This window comes from Prionailurus viverrinus, chromosome B2 (assembly GCF_022837055.1).
Source record: "Prionailurus viverrinus isolate Anna chromosome B2, UM_Priviv_1.0, whole genome shotgun sequence".
NCBI lineage: Eukaryota > Metazoa > Chordata > Mammalia > Carnivora > Felidae > Prionailurus > Prionailurus viverrinus.
Window position 1 is genome coordinate 18,624,556 of NC_062565.1, and position 21,407 is coordinate 18,645,962.

General features: G+C 37.5%; 1 protein-coding gene across 1 annotated transcript in view; it reads left to right on the plus strand.

The window, feature by feature from the left end:
• Positions 1-21,407, plus strand: part of LOC125166398 (uncharacterized) — a 301,490-nt gene that overhangs the window by 144,532 nt on the left and 135,551 nt on the right. The window contains exons 15-18 of the mRNA XM_047860338.1: positions 13,910-14,052; positions 15,465-15,685; positions 16,100-16,182; positions 19,176-19,315. Coding sequence (XP_047716294.1) covers positions 13,910-14,052; positions 15,465-15,685; positions 16,100-16,182; positions 19,176-19,315 — 587 coding nt within the window. The remainder of the gene's footprint in view (positions 1-13,909; positions 14,053-15,464; positions 15,686-16,099; positions 16,183-19,175; positions 19,316-21,407) is intronic.

The window sequence follows — 21,407 nt, forward strand, 5'->3', positions numbered from 1 at the left end:
CATTCCTGGTTTGTTCGTTGTATCCTCCAATAGATATTGGACTATCACTCTAAAAGTGGTTGAAACATTTCTGTTTCTTAACTGGAACCTAGATATTAAAAAATCACGTTTCAAAAATTGGGGGCATCAATTTCTAATGTAGAAACACAATGCTAAGGCCATGGTCTATGGCTGCAGCCAGGGTCACTGCAACACGTCATCGAGAATTCATACTTTGGTGCTTATTTTGGCCTTTAGACTGTTCATTGGTACTATGAACTAGATTATGTGCTTTTAACTGTCAGTTCTCTGAATGCATTTCAAGTCCATTTACTAAAATAGTCACTGTTAAGCGGTATATTTGGACAGAGTTGACACCTTTGACATTTTCTAAAATGGCAAAAATAACTGTATTTAAGGGTATGATTTATGAATGTCGTGTGCCTACAGAACTTCCACCTGATTATGGTTTTCACGTAAGCTTCTGGGACTCTTTCTACAAACTGCTGAAAGACAACTAATTAATGCCGTGTGATCAGATATTGAACACAGACAGACACACGTACAGAAACACATAAAAACATGATATCAGTCCCAAACCTATGATCTTGTTGCTTCTTGTAATCGCCTTTGTCTAACAAGAGAATGATTGAGGCCACAGCAGAGACAGAAGAAGGAAAGGAGAGAGAGGGGGAGATTGATAGTTATAGAACTGCCTTTATGAAACACATATGCTTTGGCATAAATAAGGAAAGCAACTTGCAATGATTAAAAAGTATTTCGAATCCTTAGTTGTCTTCTAGATTGCTGGCCTCTATTAAAAACTTCTTAAAATAATAGATAGCTTTAATTCTTCAAGCCAAAGAAAAATTATATCATCTTAAAGATTTTCTATACTTATTACATAGATGTGACTTGACTATGGGGGAAAAAAAAGCAAAAATCTCTTGTATTGCAAGTTTTAAATGTACCAGGCTAAGGTTTACTTAATTAGAACCTCGAGGCAATAAAGGAGCCCTTTTAAAAATTCTGTGATTCTTAATATGCTAAATAATGCAAAGCTTCGACTCTTCAAGCATGAGACACACATCTGGCAGCTTACCATTTAAATTACAGGGGGAAAATATTCCTCACTTCAGTAGTAATTTTCTCAAAGAAAAGAATAGAAAATGTATTATAACTAAATTTAATTTCTTTTTAGATTTCCATCCGGTCTAATTGCAGACATCTTTCTAGTTTCTTCGCATTTATATTTTTTTACCCATATTTCCTGTACATTTTATTAATGTTTAATTTGAGATGCTTCTCACTGTTAGAGCTCTTGAAAAATTGGGGTGTATTTTACTTAGTAAATTGTTTTGAGAAATCTATCTGATCTCAAGTAATTAAGACAATGGTCTAGAAAATAAAAGGGATTGGAATTTCAGAGACACACAAAAATATTACTGACAAAAAGGCAACATTTTTCAGTTAGTTCCACTTTCAAGCTTTAATTTTTTTAGTATTAATGTTTTCTCTGTTTTGTCATTTTCTGGCTGTTTTTCATGCAAAAGTTATTATAAGCAGCATTCTTTCTTTGTATTTCTCCAAAGGATAGTGTCAGATCCTTGATTAATTTTACAAAGGTCATTTGGAAAAACCATTAAAAATATGCCAAGTAAAAAAGATTAGCGCAACAGGGAAAACACACTTTTATAAACATATGCATTTATATATAGATAGGGTACTGTAACATACAGTTTTGACAAGTGTTTTTTTTTCCCTTTGTGCACCTCATACATTATTAAAAAATATGCCTGTTCCATTTATTTTTTTCTAGGTGATCCCAGCTGACACATTCCAAAGGCATCAGCAGGTTACTATTACTTGTAAATATTTTGTCTTTTTTCTCTAACGTTTATTTATTTTTGGGACAGAGAGAGACAGAGCATGAACGGGGGAGGGGCAGAGAGAGAGGGAGACACAGAATCTGAAACAGGCTCCAGGCTCTGAGCCATCAGCCCAGAGCCTGACGCGGGGCTCGAACTCACGGACCGCGAGATCGTGACCTGGCTGAAGTCGGACGCTTAACCGACTGCGCCACCCAGTCGCCCCTATCTTTTTTCTCAATGTAAGAGGATCTGATAATTAAGTTGAGTAGTAGTTCCATAAAATAAAGTGAACTTTTTAAATAATTAACCTGTATTTGTATTACGAAAACGTAAGTGTGGGTGCTAGCTTGCCCATGACAATAAATATATCCAATTATGCTTTTTAATTAAAAACTTAAACAATAGTGAAACTTCCAATTTTGGCTCTGACAGAGTAGCTGGTATCAGACTAGCTCTTCTGTTAGAATCAATTATTAAACTGGAGAGAATGTATGAAACAGCTGTTCTGGGCATTGGCCATCAGGAAGCGCCAGACTTCCTGATCCTTGAGAGAAGAGAACATTTTAAGGCAAACTCTGGATTTCTACCTGGGCTCAGTGTCCTGACAGTACAGCAGGGAGGTGGAATCCCAGCAGAGTCTCCCTGAGCTGAGGAGACAGAGCTTGGGATGCAGGACAGCGGAAGCAGCTGGGGTCTGCAAAGCAGAACACAGAACAGAGAGATTTGCAGAAGGGAACTAAGAATTCAGTATTGGAAATCCACCATGAATCCTTGTTTCAGGGAGACTAACTAGGGCTTTGCTAGGTGAGCCTGAAAACGGAACAGAGATACTAGAGCTGGAACAGAGATGGAATTCAAACCAGGAGAGGCATGTTAATACTCCATGATCGATTTGACAGCAAATGGAGATGCTCAAAGTCTATGCAGTGGGAATGAAGAACATTTACAATTGCACACACACACACACACACACACACACGAGTAAAATACCTAGGAATAAACTTAACCAGAGAGGTGAAAGACCTGTACTCAGAACACTATCCAACACTGATGAAAGAGATTGAAGATGACCCAGACAAATGAAAACATGTTCCATGCTCATGGATTGGATGAATTCGTGCTGTCAAAATGTTCATATTACCCCAATCTACAGATTCAATGCAATCATTATTAAAACACCAAAGGCATTTTTCACAAAACTAGAACAAATGATACTAAAATTTGTATGGAACCACAGAAGACCCTGAATAGCTGAAACAATCCTAAGAAGACCAAAACTGGAGGTATCACAATGCCAGCAAGATAGACTACAAAGCTGTAGTCATCAAAACAGTATGGTATAAAGAAAAAATAGAAACATAGATTAATGGACCAGGGTAGATACCCTAGATATAAACCCACATTTAAAAGGTAAATTAATCTATGACAAAGGGGATAAGAATATGCAATGGGGAAAAGAGTCTTTTCAATAAATGGCACTGGGAAAACTGGACAGCTACATGTAAAATAATGAAACTGGACCACTTTCTTACAGCATACACAAAAATAAACTCGAAATGGATTAAAGACCTAAATGTGAGACATGAAACCATTAAAATCCTAGAAGAGAGCACAGGCAGTAATTTTTCTGACATCAGCCATGGCTAACAGTTCTCTAAATATGTCTCCTCAGGCAAAGGAAAAATATGAAAAATAAACTATTAGAACTACATCAAAAAAAGAAAAAAAACACTTTTGCACAGCAAAGGAAACCATCAACATCAAAAAAAGATAACCTACTGAATGGGAAAAGATATTTGCAAATGATATTATCTGATAAGGAGTAAATGTCTAAAATATATAAAGAACTCATACAACTCAACACCAGAACCACAAACAATCCAGTTAAAAAATGGACAGAGGAACTGAATAGACATTTTTCCAGGGCAGAGATACAGATGGATAACAGACACATGAAGAGATGTTGAATATCACCAACTATCAGAGAAAGGCAAATCAAAACCACAAATTAAGCATCTCCTTACCCCAGTTAGGGTGGCTAAAATCAAGAAGTCAATAAACAACAAATGTTGACAGGGATGTGGAGAAAAAGAAACCCACATGCATAGTTGGTAGGAATTCAAATTGGTACAACTACTGTGGAAAACAGTATGGAGGTTCCTTTAAAAATGAAAAATAGGAATATCATATGATCCAAAAATTCTAGTACTGAGTATTTACCCAACGGAAATGAAAACTCTATTTCTAAAATGTATATAAACTCTTATGTTTTGCAACATTATTTACAATAGCCAAGATATGAAAGCAACCCAAGTGTCCATTGACAGATGAATGGATACACACACACACACACACACACACACACACAAAGCCATAAAAAAGGATGAGATCTTGCTATTTGTGACAAAATGGATGGATCGAGAGGGTATTATGCTAAGTGAAACTGGTCAGACTGAGAAAGACAAATACCATATGATTTCGTGCATTATGTGGAATCTAAAAAACAAAACAAATGAACAAACAGCAGAATCTGGCCTATAAATATGGAGAACTGGTGATTCCCAGAGAGAAGGGAGATAGGGGGATGGATAAGATGGGTGAAAGGGAGTGGGAGATACAGGCTTCCAGTTAAGGAATGAACAGGTCATGGGAATAAGAGTTACGACATAGAAAATATTGTCAGTGATATTGTAATACCCTAACATGGTGACAGATGGTAGCTACACTTGGTGTGACTGTAATACAACATATAGAGAAGTTGAATCGCTATGTTGTACACCTGAAACTAATGGAGCATTGTGTTTCAACTATACTTGAATTTTTAAGGTCCTATATATATTTAAAAAATCATATGCTCTAAGTGGCATACTCTGAGACTGCCCTGAGGAAAACCTGCCACCATGCTTCAGCAAGATCATCAGAGGATTTATGGTTTTGAGGTTGAGTTCTGATAAGTTCATGTGGCTTGAAAACCCTTGGTTCTTCACAGATAGGTTGTAACTAAATGTACATTCAAGCCTACAGAAGTTTAATGAGATTTGCCAGTAATCGATCTGTTAACTAAAAAAAAAAAAAATCAACACTTTCTCAAGGCAGATAACAGAATCCAGAGTCTTCTCTGGAGTACATTATATGATCTGCAATTATGATGTATGGGATCAAGGGAATATAAATCTTAGACAAAAGAAAATAGTGAATAAAGTAACTCCAAGATGATTCAAATATTAAACTTAGCAGGAAAAGCCATTAAAACATTTCATTGTAAGTATGTTCATGAATTTAAGGAAATTGATTTCTGATAAGTAAAGGAAAATACGGTCTTAATGAATGGTTAGATCATCCCAGCAGAGATCTGGAAACTATAATCAACAAACCAAATGGAAGTTATGGAACTTAAAGTCCAAGAATTAAAATAAATTAACCAGTCTGAAGTACAGAAAAGAAAAAGCCAAGACAGAAATGAAGAAAGACTCAAGAGACACATGGGGAAATATATAGTTTTACATACATGTAATGCAAATCTTAGAAGGAAAGGAGGGTCATAAAATGGAAGAAATATGTATTAAAAGACTGAAATATGTATTAATGACTGAAATTTCCCAAATTTGATGGAATTTATTGAATTATAAGTTGAATATCATCAGTGAACCCCAAAAGAATGTATAAAAGGGACACCTGTATTAGGAATATTGTAGCTGGGACGCCTGGCTGGCTCAGTCAGTGGAGCCTGCAACTCTTAATCTCAGGGTCATAGGTTTGAGCCCCATGTTGGGTGTAAAGTTTACTTAAACAAATAAAATTTTAGGGGCATCTGGGTGGCTCAGTAGGTTAAGTGTCCAACTTTGGCTCAGGTAATGATCTCACAGTTTGTGAGTTCAAGCCCTGTGTTGGGCTGTATGCTGACAGTGTGGAACCTGGATCCCATTTTGAGTTCTCTCTCTCTCTCTCTCTCTCAAAAATAAACATTAAAAAATTAAAACAAATAAAATCTTAAAAAAATAGTATCAGAGCCAAACTGTAGAACACCAAAGTTAAAGTGAAAATTCTGAAAAGAGACAGAAGGAGAAAAAAGCCTTTATATGGAAGTGAATAATGGTATGAAAAATGGCTAACATTATCATTAGAAACGGTGGAGACCAGAAATCAATGTAATGACATATTCGAAGTGCTGAGGAAATGTCATTCAGAATTCGTATCTGGCAAAAACATCCTTCAAAAATTGAGGTTGGTATGAGGACATTTTCAGATGAAGGAAAGCTGAGCAAATATTTCTACAGCAGACCAGCACTACAAACAAACCATCAGAACTAGAGAATGTTCTTCAGGCTGGAGGGAAAATGCTACAAGATGATTGACACAGGAGAATGGAGAAAACCAAAAATGGCACGTATAGAGGTAAATACTAAAGACTAATTTTTCTGATACTTTTCTTAAAATGTAACTTACTATTTATTTTTTTTATTTTTTTTTTAATTTTTTTTTCAACATTTATTTATTTTTGGGACAGAGAGAGACAGAGCATGAACCGGGGAGGGGCAGAGAGAGAGGGAGACACAGAATCGGAAACAGGCTCCAGGCTCCGAGCCATCAGCCCAGAGCCTGACGCGGGGCTCGAACTCACGGACCGCGAGATCGTGACCTGGCTGAAGTTGGACGCTCAACCGACTGCGCCACCCAGGCGCCCCTGTAACTTACTATTTAAAAAAATAAAATGGCATTCTGTGGTGGAGATGTAAACCATGTACTGTTAAAAGACATGATTGTTATCATGGGTGGGGGGTAGGAAATAGAATCAAATTGTGAGCCTATTACATTTGTGAAATGAGAAGCACGAAGCAGACAGTGTGAACTGTCAGGTGTGAAGTGTGAAATTATACAACATTGATGATAACCAGACGTGGATTTAAAAATTTGAATTTAAAAATTCAAGTCCATGCTATTAGTCTTGGGTTGAATAGTAGAACCGCCTCAAAGATGTAGAAATAATAGAAAGTAATAGAGGACAGTGTAGAAACAATAGAGAAAATAAGATACAATACTAAAAACACATGTAAGATACCAAGAAGAAGGCAGGAGAAGTTCAACGTGAAGAAAAAAGAAGCAAAAAACACAACAGCAAGATGGTAAACCAACTCAACCATATGAATAATGGCATAAAATGTCGACTAAATAATTAAATTAAAAAGCTGAGACTGTCAATCTAAATGAAAAGGCAAGACTCCACTATATGCAGTCTATGAGATGTGCCCTGTAAATCTGAAGACAAAAGTTTAACTTGGGACAGCCTGGGTGGCTCAGTCGGTTAAGTGTCCGACTTTGGTTTGAGCCCCACATCAGGCTCTGTGCTGCCAGCTCAGAGCCTGGAGCCTGCTTCGGATTCTGTGTCTCCTTTTCTCTTTGCCCCTCCTCTGTACGTGTTTTCTCTCTCTCTCTCTCTCTCCTTCAAAAATAAATAAACATTAAAAAAAATTAAAAAGAAGTTTAACTTGAAGATGAAAGGACAGAAAAACAGAAACCATGGAAATGCTACACAAAAGAAAGCTGATGTGGCCCCATTAATATCTCATATGAGAAATCTAAGAGTAGACTTGGAGACGCATATAAAAGGGACAATTTACCAGGGAGATATAACAATCCTAAATGTGTGCCGAATGACAGAGATTAAACAGCCTTGGAACATCCTGAAACCATAAAACTTCTCAAAGAATATATAGGAGGTGAATTGCTTGATGTTAGTCTTGATGACTGTTTTTGGATTTGGTACCAAAAGCAAAGGAAATGAGCAAAACAAGTAAACAAAACAGAAACAAACAAGTGGGATTACATTGAACTAAAAGCTTCTACACAACAAAGGTAACCACCAATGAAATGAAATGAAGATAATCTACCAAATGCGAGAACGTGTTTGCAAATCATATATTTGATAGAGGAATATATCCAAAATATATAAATAACTTATACAAGTCTATAACAAAAAAAAAATCATGGAAGCTGATTAAGAAATGGGCAGAGGATCTGAATAGACATTTTCCAAGGAAGATATATGGATGACCAGCAGGTAAGATGCAAAGATGCTCAATATCACTCATCATCAGAGAAATGCAAAGAGATGAAAAAGAAATCAGGAAGGATATACAAGATCTGAATGACACTACCAACCAGCCTGATTGAATTGATTTTACAAAACACTTTACCTAAAAACAGCAAAATACACCTTCTTTTTGAGGAAACAGAAGGCACGATAGATCATATATTGGGTAATAAATTAGATCCTAATATATTTTAAAGACTTGAATAGTACAGCATACATTTCTCTGGCTTAATGGAGAAATGTTCAATGTTTCCTTTTATAAATCAGGAAAGAGGCAAGGATGTCTAGTCTCATCACTTTATATCCTAGAAGTCATAGCCAGGGCAACAAAACTTTTAGAAGAAAACATAGGAGAAATCTTCATAATCTTGGCAGATTTCTTAGACAGGAGACAGAAATGACTTACTTTAAAAGAAAAATAAATGATCCATTGGATTTCAACAAAATTATACTTTTCTAAGCAAGTTGCCATTGGGAAAAATAAAAAGGCAGGTTTTACAAACTGAGGGAAACCAATTGCAGTACATGTATCTAAAAAATGGTTTGTATCCAGACGATATAGAGAACTTTTATATTCACTAATAAGAAAATAATGTACTTTTAAAAAATTATACTTAGAAGTTTCACAAAAGAATAGATGAAATATCCAGTTAGTTTATAAATATCACCTAAGAATCTTTAGTCATCAGGAAATGCAAGTTAAAACCATGTGTTACCACTTCACGATTACTAATATGCTAAAATATATAAAAAAGAAACTACCAAGCGTTAATGGTGACTTGGAGGAAACTTTCATACTTTGCTGGTGTGGTGCAACCACTTTGGAAAACTGACAGTTTTTTGTTAGATGAAATAAACACCTACTTTGCCCCAGTGATTCCACTGCTATTACCAAATAAAAATGAAAAGATGTCCACAACGAGATTTCAACATGAATGTTCATAGAAACCTGGTCACAACAGTCAAAACTTTGTAATATCCAAATATCTATTAATAGATGAATCAATAAATAAATTGCAGTACAATCATAAGAAGGATGGTTACTCATAATAAAAAAGTGATGAGTATCAAAATATTGTTCTGGGTAGAAGAAGTCTGAGACAAAAGAGTAGATACTGTATCATTCCATATGTATGAATGTTAAACATAGTTCTAATCTATAATGGTAGAAATCAGATAAGTGGTCGCCAGGAGTGAGCGAGTGAATGTGAGTGTGTGTGTGTGTGTGTGTGTGTGTGTGTGTGTGTGTGTGTGTTGGCGATGGAACGATTGGCTGCAAAGGACATGGGGAGATTTGGGGAGGTGATGCTAAATGCGTTATATTTTACTTGTGGTGGGAATAAATGGGTGCATATGTTTGTTAATTGAATATGTATATTTTATTGGATATAAATTATCACCCGGCACTTTGATTTTAAAAATAACAAGACTGGATTCAGCGATTGTGGATTTAGCCAGGGAAAATACAGAGTGTGTGGTTGTAAAGTTGCCAGTAACATCATCATCTGATTCAAGTGTTAACAGGTGCAGGGAATAAGGGAGCCCTCTCCTTCTACCACAAACGTAGCAGGTGGAGTTAGAGTATGAGGTGGGTACCTGTATGAAGGGAGTCTGTGGTGATCCAATATTCCTCCTTTGATCTTATTGCCACTCCTGCCTCCAGTCTGAAATCACTGGTTCATATGCCTAGTTGGGCTAGTAACAAAAAAATGTTTTCAACATCTTTTAAAGGCTTCACCCAGCCTACAGTTTACTTCAGACTGGCCCTAAATATTGAGAAGTGCAGGAAGAACTTGGGTATATCCTTTTCTAGTTTTGAGTATTATGCTTCTACCCCTTCTCTCCATCTTGTGAATTGTGGTTATTGAGTCCTTTGTGATCTAGCCAGGAACAGGACAGAGCTGAAGGCAGAGAAGGGCTTATTTCTCTGATGTTGTCAAATGGCAGAAATTGTTGGGTTTTTAAAACATGTCCTATTCTCTCATGGGACACTTTTATGCTTTCTTTAGACATACACTTCCATATCTTCCCCTTTGCCAGGGGTCTCTCACTTTGTGCTTTTTTTCTTTTACCACTCCTTTATTAGACCAGACACTGTGCAGTGCACTTCTAACTTTGTCCTTTTTGCCTATTCCTACACTCTGGAGAAAGTAATCATAATTGAATAGGGTAGCACATACAGTAAGGAAGGAAATACCAAGATAAACGAACATCATCCTATGCTAATCAGCAACACAAATAAAAGGAAAGGAGGGAGTAGAAAAGTAAAATGAATAAAAAAGAAATAAAATAAAACATATAATATTTTAATAATGTGATAATCTCCCCATTAAAAGATCCTGTCTAAGTGAATTAGAAAGAAAGCCCCAACTATACAGTACTTACAGTAAACAAGCATAACATAGTTAAAGAAATGTTGAACACCTATGGATGAACTGATACCAGAAAATTCAAACAAAAATAAAATTGTCCCAGGAAACAATGTCCATATCAGGAAAGTTGGCATTTGAGGTTTAAACAGGTCTAAACAGTAAAAGAACATTTTATAATGATAAAAGGTATCATTTATGAAAAAGATATAATATGACACAATCTATATGCATCAAATAACACAACAGCTGAGTATAAAATGTAACCTAATCTTGTTAGGTTTTGTATCTATGACAGACATATGTGAAATACAATAATAGAGGCTACTGTCTCTGATCATCATAGAATAATGTTATGAATTAATAATTCAAAGGTGATCTACTGGTGGCAAGGATTTAGAAAAATAGATTTTCTTATAAATTGCTATGGAAATATATACATATATGTATACACACACACACACACTCATATATATATATATTTACATATGTATATGCATATGCAAGCTTTTGGAAAGCAATCTGACAACATCTATTAGCATTTAAAATATGAGCACTCATTGACCCAGCAATCTCACCTTGGAAACCCATCCACAGGAATAAAAGCACGAGTAATGGATTTTACTGTCACATTCTTTTTGGTAAGAATATAAAAATAAAGGCACCTGGGTGGCTCAGACAGCTGAGCGTCCAACTCTTGATTTCGGCTCAGGTCATGATCTTAGGGTCATGGGACTGAGTCCTGCTTCAGGCTCTACATTGAGTGTAGAGCCTGCTTTCAATTCTTTCTGCCCCTCCCCCATTCACACATGCACTCTCTCTCTCTTAAATAAATAAATAAATAAATAAAATATAAAAATGAAGAAAAATGAATGTCATCAGTAGGGAATGGTTAAATAAATCAAGCGACATCTGCAGTGTTAATATATTATGCAGCCATCGAATATAACAAATTAGAGCTCTAATAATTGACTTGGAGAGAATTCCATCAGATACTGTTGAGAAAGGGTATAGGCAGGTATATACAAGATATAAAATGCTTTTTGTGTAACAATGAATATCACCTCTATCAATGTGTTGTCCCTGTGTTCACATATGTGTGTGTATGTATAGATCTGGTTAAATGAGCACAGAGAGGATAAAACGTGTTATGTGGAGCAGGTGGGATGGAAAGGTGTTAGGGGACTGTGGATGGAAGATATGAAGGAGGATCAAGGGGAAAATTTCATTAAAAAAAATTTTTTTTAATGTTTATTCACTTTTTGAGAGACAGAGACAGAGTGTGAGCAGGGCAGGGGACAGAGAGAGAGAGAGAGAGAGAGAGAGAGAGGAAGACATAGAATCGGAAGCAGGCTCCAGGCTCCGAGCTGTCAGCACAGAGCCCGACGGGGGGCTTGAAGTCACAAACTGTGAGATCATGACCTGAGCTGAAGTCAGATGCTTAACCGATTGAGCCACCCAGGCACCCTGGGAAAAATTCATTTTAAGTAACATACTGTTAGACGTGTATTTTATGACTCATAGAGATGACCATGATTTCTTATTATATGAAAAAAAGAACACTTGTGGACAAAAGTATATGGCATGATTCTGTTTCAGTTAAAACTCACCACTTATCTGTGTATCTGTCCGTCTATCGATTTGCTTATACATTTGCATTTGAGAAAGTGATCAAACATATGGCTGAAAAGAGGAAGGAATGGCTATAAAATCTTCTTAACAAGGTAGAAGACAGTGGCAAATGATTAGCTGTGAGTCACAGTAGGGAAGGAAAAGTCATGGAGGAGATTTTGAGTCTGGGTGGCTTAGCGAAGTGGTGAAAAGAAATAGGAAACAAAGGGAAGGAGTCCTTTGAGAGAAATGATTTTTGGTTTTGTTTGTATGTCTAACCCTGGGGTGGAAGGAGGACTCCCTAGTGTCACCATTGTTTACCCGAATGGCAGTGGGGGAGTATGAAAGACAATCATGCCAGAACCTCACGAGTTCCTTATTTCCTTACAGTTTGTTTCTATGCACTTCATTTGACTATATAGTGTGGAAAAAATTTGTAAGCTTAGAAGCAAAAAGAGAAGCAATAAAGCAAAACATTGATACTCATGATTAAATAAGATTGAAAACCACCTCATACGCGCGCGCGCACACACACACACACACACACACACACACACAGACACACCTGTCAAAGAAATTAGCAGGCAAACTATGAACAGAAAAAATATTTGAACCAGTGTGCCAGGCAAAGATAAATACGATATGGAAAGATAAAAATTCTAAAGAAAATGTTAAATACTCCAGCTGAAAAAAAATGAAGGAATAGTAAGTTACAACACAAAAGACATACATGCTCAACAAGCATAAAATAATTCACATTTTTTTTAGAATTAGAGATTGCAAATTAAAATAACAATGAGGGGTGCCTGGGTGGCTCTGTCGGTTAAGCATCCGACTTTGGCTCAGGTCATGACCTCACGGTTTGTGAGTTCAATCCCCGCGTGGGGCTCTGTGCTGACAGCTCAGAGCCTGGAGCCTGCTTCTGATTCTATGTCTCCCTCTTTGTCTGCCCCCTCCCCTGCTTGTGCTCTGTGTCTATTTCTCTCAAAAATAAATAAATATTAAAAAAACTATAAAAAATAAAATAAAATAAAATAACAATGAAATGTTATTATTTTGTCTACCAAGTAGGCAAAACTGAAAAATATGGTGGGAGTCCGTTTTGGCAAGCATGTGAGTGAATTGGACACTCTCATACATTGCTGGCTGCAGTTAGAATATTGATAGTTCTTACCGTGAATCCTGTGTTTGATTTAGTATTCCTGATCTTAGATACTCACCTGTGAAAATAAGAGAAGTGTAAAGATTTTTTGTGAAATTTGTTCAATATGATGTGAATATACAACCAAGGGGTGGTTGGTTTAAGTGAAAAAAAAATGATATACTGCTGCGGAGCGATTAAAAATCAGGCTTGAAAGAATATTTAATAACAAGACACAATGTAAGTATAAAAAAGGATGAGAATGGTATATACACTATGATCATAATCTTATAAAAATTATATTATGTACATATTTATAAAATGTATAACATTTGTTACATAAGGTATACAATTACATTAAGTGAACATTAATGATTATTAACGTATACGTATTTACTATATATGTCTTTACAAATAGGAAGGTAGGTTATAGAGCAAAAAACATTTTACATAAAAACAAAGAAATTGTTTAATTAAGACTTTTAGAAGACTGTCTCTTTGGTAGGGACTTTATCACCTGGACACACACAGTATTACTACATTTTAACATACAGCAATACAAATTCCGTTACATCAGAAATTGCTCCTGGTTGGCAGAATTTTTAAGATGGCTTCCCAAAAATGTCCAAGGACTCATCCCCAGAAGCTGATCATCAGGAGGGAGACGACCTGGGTGAACCGAATCTAATTACACGAACCTTTAAAGGACAGAACTTTCTCAGGTGGGTAAGCAGAAGAGGAAGCCGAAGGAGAAGCTGGAGACGTTCAAAGCGTCAGGATGCATCCTGCGGTTGTTGGCTCAGAGGAAACTGCGAGGAATGTGTGAGAAGGAAAAAAACTCTACCAGCAACCAGCAAGCTCACAACAGGATCCCAAGACCCAGATGAGAACTGCAGCCCTGCCTGATAACATTGATTTTGACCTGGTAAGATTTGAAGAAGCAGAACCAGCTGGGCCGTGCTATGCTCGGATTTCTGACCTGCAAAAGATGTAAGCGAATATATGAATAGTAAGTCGCTAAGTTGTGGAAATGTGTTCCAGCAGCAATAAAAAATGCATGTATTGTTCAATGTTTAAAAAAGTGTAGAGGTAGAAAATGGGGTACGGTTCTCCCACAAGGTGTGAAACAAGGGGTAAATGCGTGGGCTTTGAGAACAAATAGAATTGGACCTAGATTTCAGACTTTTTACTGGTTAGCTGTCTGATTTGTGCAAGTTCTTTGATCTGAGTCTCAGTTTCCAAGTCTGTAACACTTTTGTGTGAGTGTGTGTGTGGTGTGTGTGGTAAACATCATAATATATATGAAGCTCTTCAAAAACGCTAAAAGTTTATTCTATTATTTCATATTTTTATATTCCACCCACCAACTGTGCACTGAGAATTTAGATTATAAGCCTTTGAAAGTAATGATGTATTTGGGACATGTGGCTGGCTCAGTCATTTGAGGGTCTGATCCTCAGTGGCAGCTCATATCATGATCTCAAGGTGGTGGGATTGAGCCTGGTATCGGGCTCCACACTGAGTTTGGAGCCTGCTTAAGACTCTCTCTCTCTCTCTCTCTCTCTCTCTCTCTCTCTCCCTCTGCCCTTCCCCCTCAAATAAAAAATATAATTAAAAAATAAAATAATAATATATTTAAAGTGTGAAACCATTTCCTTGCTTTCTTTCTTATCTCGATTTTGACCACACCAAACACACTATCAATGAATTCTGTTTAGACTCAAAATAAGGAAGCTCTTTTAAAGGTTTACATGACCCTCATCTCAATAGACTAAAGTGCCAGGCTTCTGACACAAGGGGCACTTAACCATTTGACTCTCCCTGAAGAAGGACGTTTTTTGGTATCTGCCTTCAGTTTAGCATCGTGTACTGGGAGCAGAGTCAGAAAATACAATAAAACCTTGCTGCTCAAAAATGCATGAGCCACAAAGACCTTGACTGGGGAGAAGAGGCCGGCTGGGTCATCTCTAGGGAGAAGAAATTTTTTTTAAAGCATGTAGACACGGAGATGATGTCCAAAAATATTTGCACTATGGAAACCTCCTTAAAAAAACGTCCACAAGGGCAATTCCAAAGGCCAGGATGAAAATATTTAGTCCCTGGAATGGGAGAGGAGGACAAGCAGTAATCCTTTGGCTGCTTGTGGTGTATGATGCGTGTATACTCAAAAAAAAAAAAAAAAGTTGTTGGGTCAACCTTATGGGAATGATTGGTAATTTAAGAAATAGTCTCCAACTCACACTCTTTCAGATCCTGTGTTAAACACTGCAGAAGAAACAAGATGAACAAGGCACATTGTCTGCAGAGACTTTTATTGTTGTTGTTGTTGTTACTTTGGTTTGTTTACGAAGAGTTATGGTTCTGGAGCAGTAGTCCTCAACTGGTGATGTCTTGCTCCCCAGGAGGCATTCGGCAACACCCGGAGACATTTTTGGTTGCAGCAAGTGGGGGAGGGATGGAGGGGTGGAAGGTACTGCGGGCATCCAGTGGGTAGAGGCCAAAAATGCTGCTAAACAGTTTAGAAAACACGGGGCAGCCCCCATAACAAAGAATGATCCAATCCAAAATGTCAACAGTGCTGAGGTTGAGAAACTCCAGGATAAGTCACACATCATATCAAAAAGTTAGCTCAGGTGGCAAATCCTGGGTACAGATAGGAACAGAACTTTTTAGCCTCAAGGTTTTATATTGGAACACTGGTATGAGGTGCAGAGGAGTGTCTTTGAAAACTCGATCCCAGAAAAACTAGCTGATAATGGAGAATCCTACCCGGATGTGGGTAGGAAAGCGGATCAGACTGCTGCTTGTAAATTGCATCCCCTGTGGGGTGACCACTGGTAGAGTTCTACTTGAGGTTCATACATCGACTGCATTAAAATTGGGAGGATAGAACATCTTAGAGCCTTCTTACAGTTCTTGAATTTATCCCCATTTGTCGGGCTTTATATACATTCTTAGATTACAGTAGTATAAGCTTACATGGCCTCTGAAGTGAAAATCTGTGATACATTTTCCCACCTTTTGTTTTTAACCCTAGGAAGCATTTCTAATAAATTTGGTCCCTGCCCTATGGACTGTGATCTCAATCTCTTAAAAGAAGACCGTGAATTACACAAGAAGGTAAGATGAAAGCCGTAGAGTTGGCTTTGGAAAGACCATGAAAACAGCAGCCCCTGATTATTAACTATGATTTCTTAAAATATATTTACAGGTAGAAAGTAATTTGGTCTTCAAAGCAGGGTTTGAAGTGTGGGACATGCTAAAGCAGCTGACGTTTGTGAAATCAGTAATGCCAATAAATTTTTATTACATCCGAATCAGACTTCTTTAAGCTGTTGAAGACTTTAGTTAATCAGTCTACAAGACTCTTTCCAGCTCTGGCAGGGTGATTAGAAAATGTGCTGATTGTACTGCGTTTTATTTGGCCTGATCAAGGCTGCCATGAAGTCTGTTCAGAAACTGTCTTGATGCATTTATATAAGTTACATAGTCTGGGTTTTCTCATGTTGATGAAATGAATTTTACCAGCGTCACTGAATCCAGTTTTTAGATAATCAGCCGTTTTCAAAGTCCATATCTGCATACAGCAAGTGACTTTGGGTTTTAAGTATTCAGACAATTTGGCCCAGGCCAGGAAATGGCAATGAAAAGATTGTCCTCCAACCCTGCCTTTTCCCATATGAATTACTTGCATCATCTTAATTTTCCACTTTCCTGACTAAATAGATATAGGTCTATAGAATCAACTTTCTGCCTAACTCTCAAGACTGACTTTAAAGTCAGTTTTCATTTCTAAATACTGGGCCACCATCTAATCCAATGAATGGCTAAGTTTTTAATGTTTAGATGAATACCACAACATTCACAACTGCTATTGTTTTTTTAAAATTTTATTTTACTTTTTACTTACTCATTTTTTAAAGTTTATTTGAGAAAGAGAGAGAGAGAGAGAGAGAGAGAGAAAGAGAGAGAGAGAGAGAGAGGAAGGGGCAGAAAGATAGAATCCCAAGAAGGCTTAGTTAGCACTGTCAGTGCAGAGCCTGATGCGGGGCTCAAACTCATGAACTGTGAGATCATGACCTGAGCCGAAATCAAGAGTTGGAGGCTTAAATGACCCAGGCACCCCTAAATTTTATTTTGGAGACAGAAGAGAGAGAGAGAGAGCACAAGCTGGGGAGAGGGGCAAAGGGAGAGAGAGAGAATTTTAAGCAGGCTCCACACAGTGCAGGGCCCGATGAGCCAGATGGGGGCTTGATCCTACGACCCTAAGCGGAAGTCAAGAGTCAGACACTCAACTGACTGAACCACCCAGGCGCCCCAACAATCACTATTGTTTCTATCACAGTCTATATTTTAAAAGGAAGCTTAGGAATCAAAAATTTGTAACGATGACATTTGAACTGAAGTATTTACTGAGTGCTTGCAAATTACTAGGTTCCAGGAAATGTTCTCAGTCCTCTGGATGGAAGGGCTCACCTTGTTCTCACAACAAACTAATGGGATAGATGCTACAATTATCATCATTTTCCCTGTTTTATAGGTGAGGCAAATAAGGAGATGGAGTGAATTAGCCAAAATAACATTGCCAATAAGTGCACAGCTTTGAATCCAGACTGTCTGTTTCTGGCATCCATATTTGTATCCATCATGAAGTAATACTTCAGAAAAGTTGTGAATTTTTTTTCTCCTTTCAGCCAGGTATACATGTTCTACTTCTGGAGTCTTATACCTTAATTGAAAGCCTGGAATAAGGAAACAAAGGACAATTTCCTAGGAAGGAAAAAAGCTCATGTCCTTTTACACATATTACATATTAGGTACTATTACACACTTGTATGTACACTTTTTGGAAAGATCAAAAAAGGATATGCCCATGAGGCTTCTAGGATATTGTGGATCAAATATTAGTCTCTTAAGTATTTTTGTGAATTTTCATACTACTTACTGAATTTAAACCTTGGGATTAGAAGAAAGGCTGAAATAGATAAGGTGAGAAAGATTACAATCATCCAGAAAACCTGAAGCTCATCTGTATATTTTCTGAGTTTGCATGTTCAATGAAGGAATTTTTTTTCATCTTATTTTTAATATTATATTCCAAAATTTGTGAGTCAATTGCTTGGGATATTATGTTCTTCCCTGGGGTCAGGCACTTTGAGAAGGTGTCTTAACTGAATTGCTTTAGGAAGGAGTTTGTTCTTGTCGGGAATATGTCTAAGTGAAGTCAGTGCTGTGAAATGCCAGAGCCAGAGACACACGGGCCACCCAGAAACAAGTGATCGAGTGCTGTGGACAAGGGCGATTAAACCGCCTACTAAACCTAAATCTAAAACTCCCTACTCCAACTTAAGTGTTTTCCTTTTTTTCCCATCTCGGCGTGGTTATTAAGGATTAATTTGGATCTTCAACTGACGTTAAAGATCCAACCTAGGCAATTTACAGGACGGCTGTGGGCCAATGAGGTTCATGTTCAACTTCACGTGGGAAGCGTCGGTTTTCCAAATACCACGTGCCCAGAAAACAATCAGAATTTGTGGTCCCAAGTGGCCAGAAATGTTAGTTGTCCTCCAGGGGCGGGGGGCAGAACCTAGGGGGTTGGTTACTCAATTTAGAGTTTTCTCTAGGTAAATTCTACCCACCCAAGGATAGCTTATTTCTCCCTGGGCATTGCTAATGGAAAGCCTGTTGTGAAAAATTGTCTGGTACACACAGCAGATATGACTTAAAGAAAGAGGAAAGACTATCCTTGATGGATGGCCTCAGGATTTAGGCTGGTTTAATTTGGAGCTATGATTTTTCCTTTTGGATGATAATAACAGCAAAGACGGAGTTGAACATGATGTCATGTTTATTTGCTTTGATATTTCAGATGCACCTGGTGTTTGTTGTTGTTATCTCTGACCTGCAATTCTGTGATCTTATTAACACAAGCCTCTTAGCAGAGTACCTGCACCCCAAATCTTCCCCCACTGCCTTCTTAAAAAAAATGATACACCTCATGGGGCAGGCATTAAAGCATCCACCAGTGCTCACTTCTGATCTTCCCAGGGCAGTTCAAAAGCATTTGTAATCCTCAGGATTCAGCCTTTTATTCACTACTTCCTCTTTCTAAGACTCTGTCTTTTGATGAAACAATCCCCTCGTTCTTCATCTGGCCAGATGGGAGTGCTCCCTGGAGTCGTGCACAAAGACCCCGTAAAGAGTTTGGGGGAGAAAAAGCTGCCGCTAAGTGGAGCTTAATTGTGCTAGAACTGTAATGACTTTCCAAGCACCGGTGCTGCTGGCCTGTGAGCTGCAAGCTCCCTTTCTCCACACACAGGCTTAACCTGTGTTAAGGTTCCATCACGGCCACCTTCTCCACCAGCTGATCAGGCCATGGACGGAATTATGGCTAAGGGGCAAAACCTCTGAACCACAAGGTAGTGACCCTGGGCTTTGCTTCCTATCGTGTAACAACTTAATGAGCTTATCATGTCATGAACTGGCCAACTTTGAGATTTAATATAAATCTTCCCGTAACATTTTCGAGTTAACTGCTTCATAGAAATGCTATAGTAAATGCCAAAGAAAGGATGTGAAGTGTCCCATTGATCACCTGTGCTATGTAGTGCATTGTGCCAGATGCTACTTATGTCCTTAATAATTGAAAGCATTTTAAGTGCTATTCTCCCCACGCCCAGAGGAATTTTATGGATATTATCTCAAGAATCCTGTGCTCTATGTAGGACAAATATTATTTCTGTTTCTCAGATTAAAAATCTTAAACTCGAGAACTCTAGATAATCTAAGTTTCCAAACAAGTGAGAAGACTTGAATGTATATCTCCTTGACCATCACTCACCGACCCTTTGCACTATGCTATGAACTTGAATTTTTCAAAATTCTTTAAAACACTCTTGGCTATCATTTTGTGTTGTGTTTGAAAGAGTGTTCATTCACTGCTTCCTAAACAATGTTGAATTTGAGTGACAATCCCCACAAACCAAATATTTAGTTCTTGAACTTGAAAATCATATTCTGAATTTCAGTAATTTATGTTTTAATATTTGCTGTTGATTTGTGATGGATTAGGGTGTGGGTAGCCATACACAAAATGCATAATATGTGATGTTTCAGAACAAATTTGCATCAGTGATGTCTTATGATGTCTTACAGTATAGATATTCATCTTCTTAAAGACATTGCTGTTGGAATAATTTTTTTTTTTTTTTTTTTAGTGATGATGTTCTTTGGTTTCAGGGTACATACAGGATGTATTTTCTGTCTTTTCAATGTTGATGATATGCTAATTAAAGCATTATTTCTCCACTATAGATTCAAGATATAAATCTGTGGTTGGTGGATAGTTTTGATTCCTCTGTATAAGTAGGCTCACACATCCTGGTACTTACCTGGGGACTTCCCTGCACACACTTACCTCCTTTTTGGATTCAAAACTCTTATTTATTTGTGTTTTTGTTCCTTTTGCGCTTCATTTCTTTGGACATAAACTAATTTCCACAACTTTATATCTTCTAAAATACTGATTTGAAGGAATTTTTATCACATTAACTTAGATTTCTTTGTTTGTTTTAAGTAGGATCCATGCCCAGGGTGGAGCCCAATTCTGGGCTTGAACTCACGACCCTGAGATCAAGACCTGAGCTCAGATCAAGAGTGGGAAGCTTAATTGACTGAACCATCCAGCCCCCTCACCAACTTAGTTATCCTTTAAAAGAAATCCAAGGGCTCCTGGGTGGCTCAGTCAGTTCAGCATCTGACTCTTGATTTTTGGGTCAGGTCATGATCTTGGAGTTCTGAAACTGAGCCCTGCATCAGGCTCTGTGCTGACAGCATGGAGCCTGCTTGGTATTCTCTCTCTCCCTCTCTCTCTGCCTCTCTATCTCTCAAAATAAATAAATACACATTAAAAAATATTGTTACTGACACAGGAATTATGGAGGCTGAGAAAGATGAAGAGGACCACAGTGATTGACTGATTTTCAGGGGCTTTATTTCTCCTTTAAAAAAAATTGTTGAGGTATAATTCACATAGCATATTATAATAAGTTTCACAACATAGTGATTTGAAATTTGTGTATGTTACAAAATGGCTACCACAACAAGTCTAGTCCCCATCTGTCACCATACGAAATTGATACAGTATTGACTATATTCCAACTGCTGTACATTAAATCCCTACGACTTATTTATTTTATACCTGAAGTTTGTACTTTTTTTTTTTATATATATATTTTTTCAACGTTTATTTATTTTTGGGACAGAGAGAGACAGAGCATGAACGGGGGAGGGGCCGAGAGAGAGGGAGACACAGAATCGGAAACAGGCTCCAGGCTCCGAGCCAT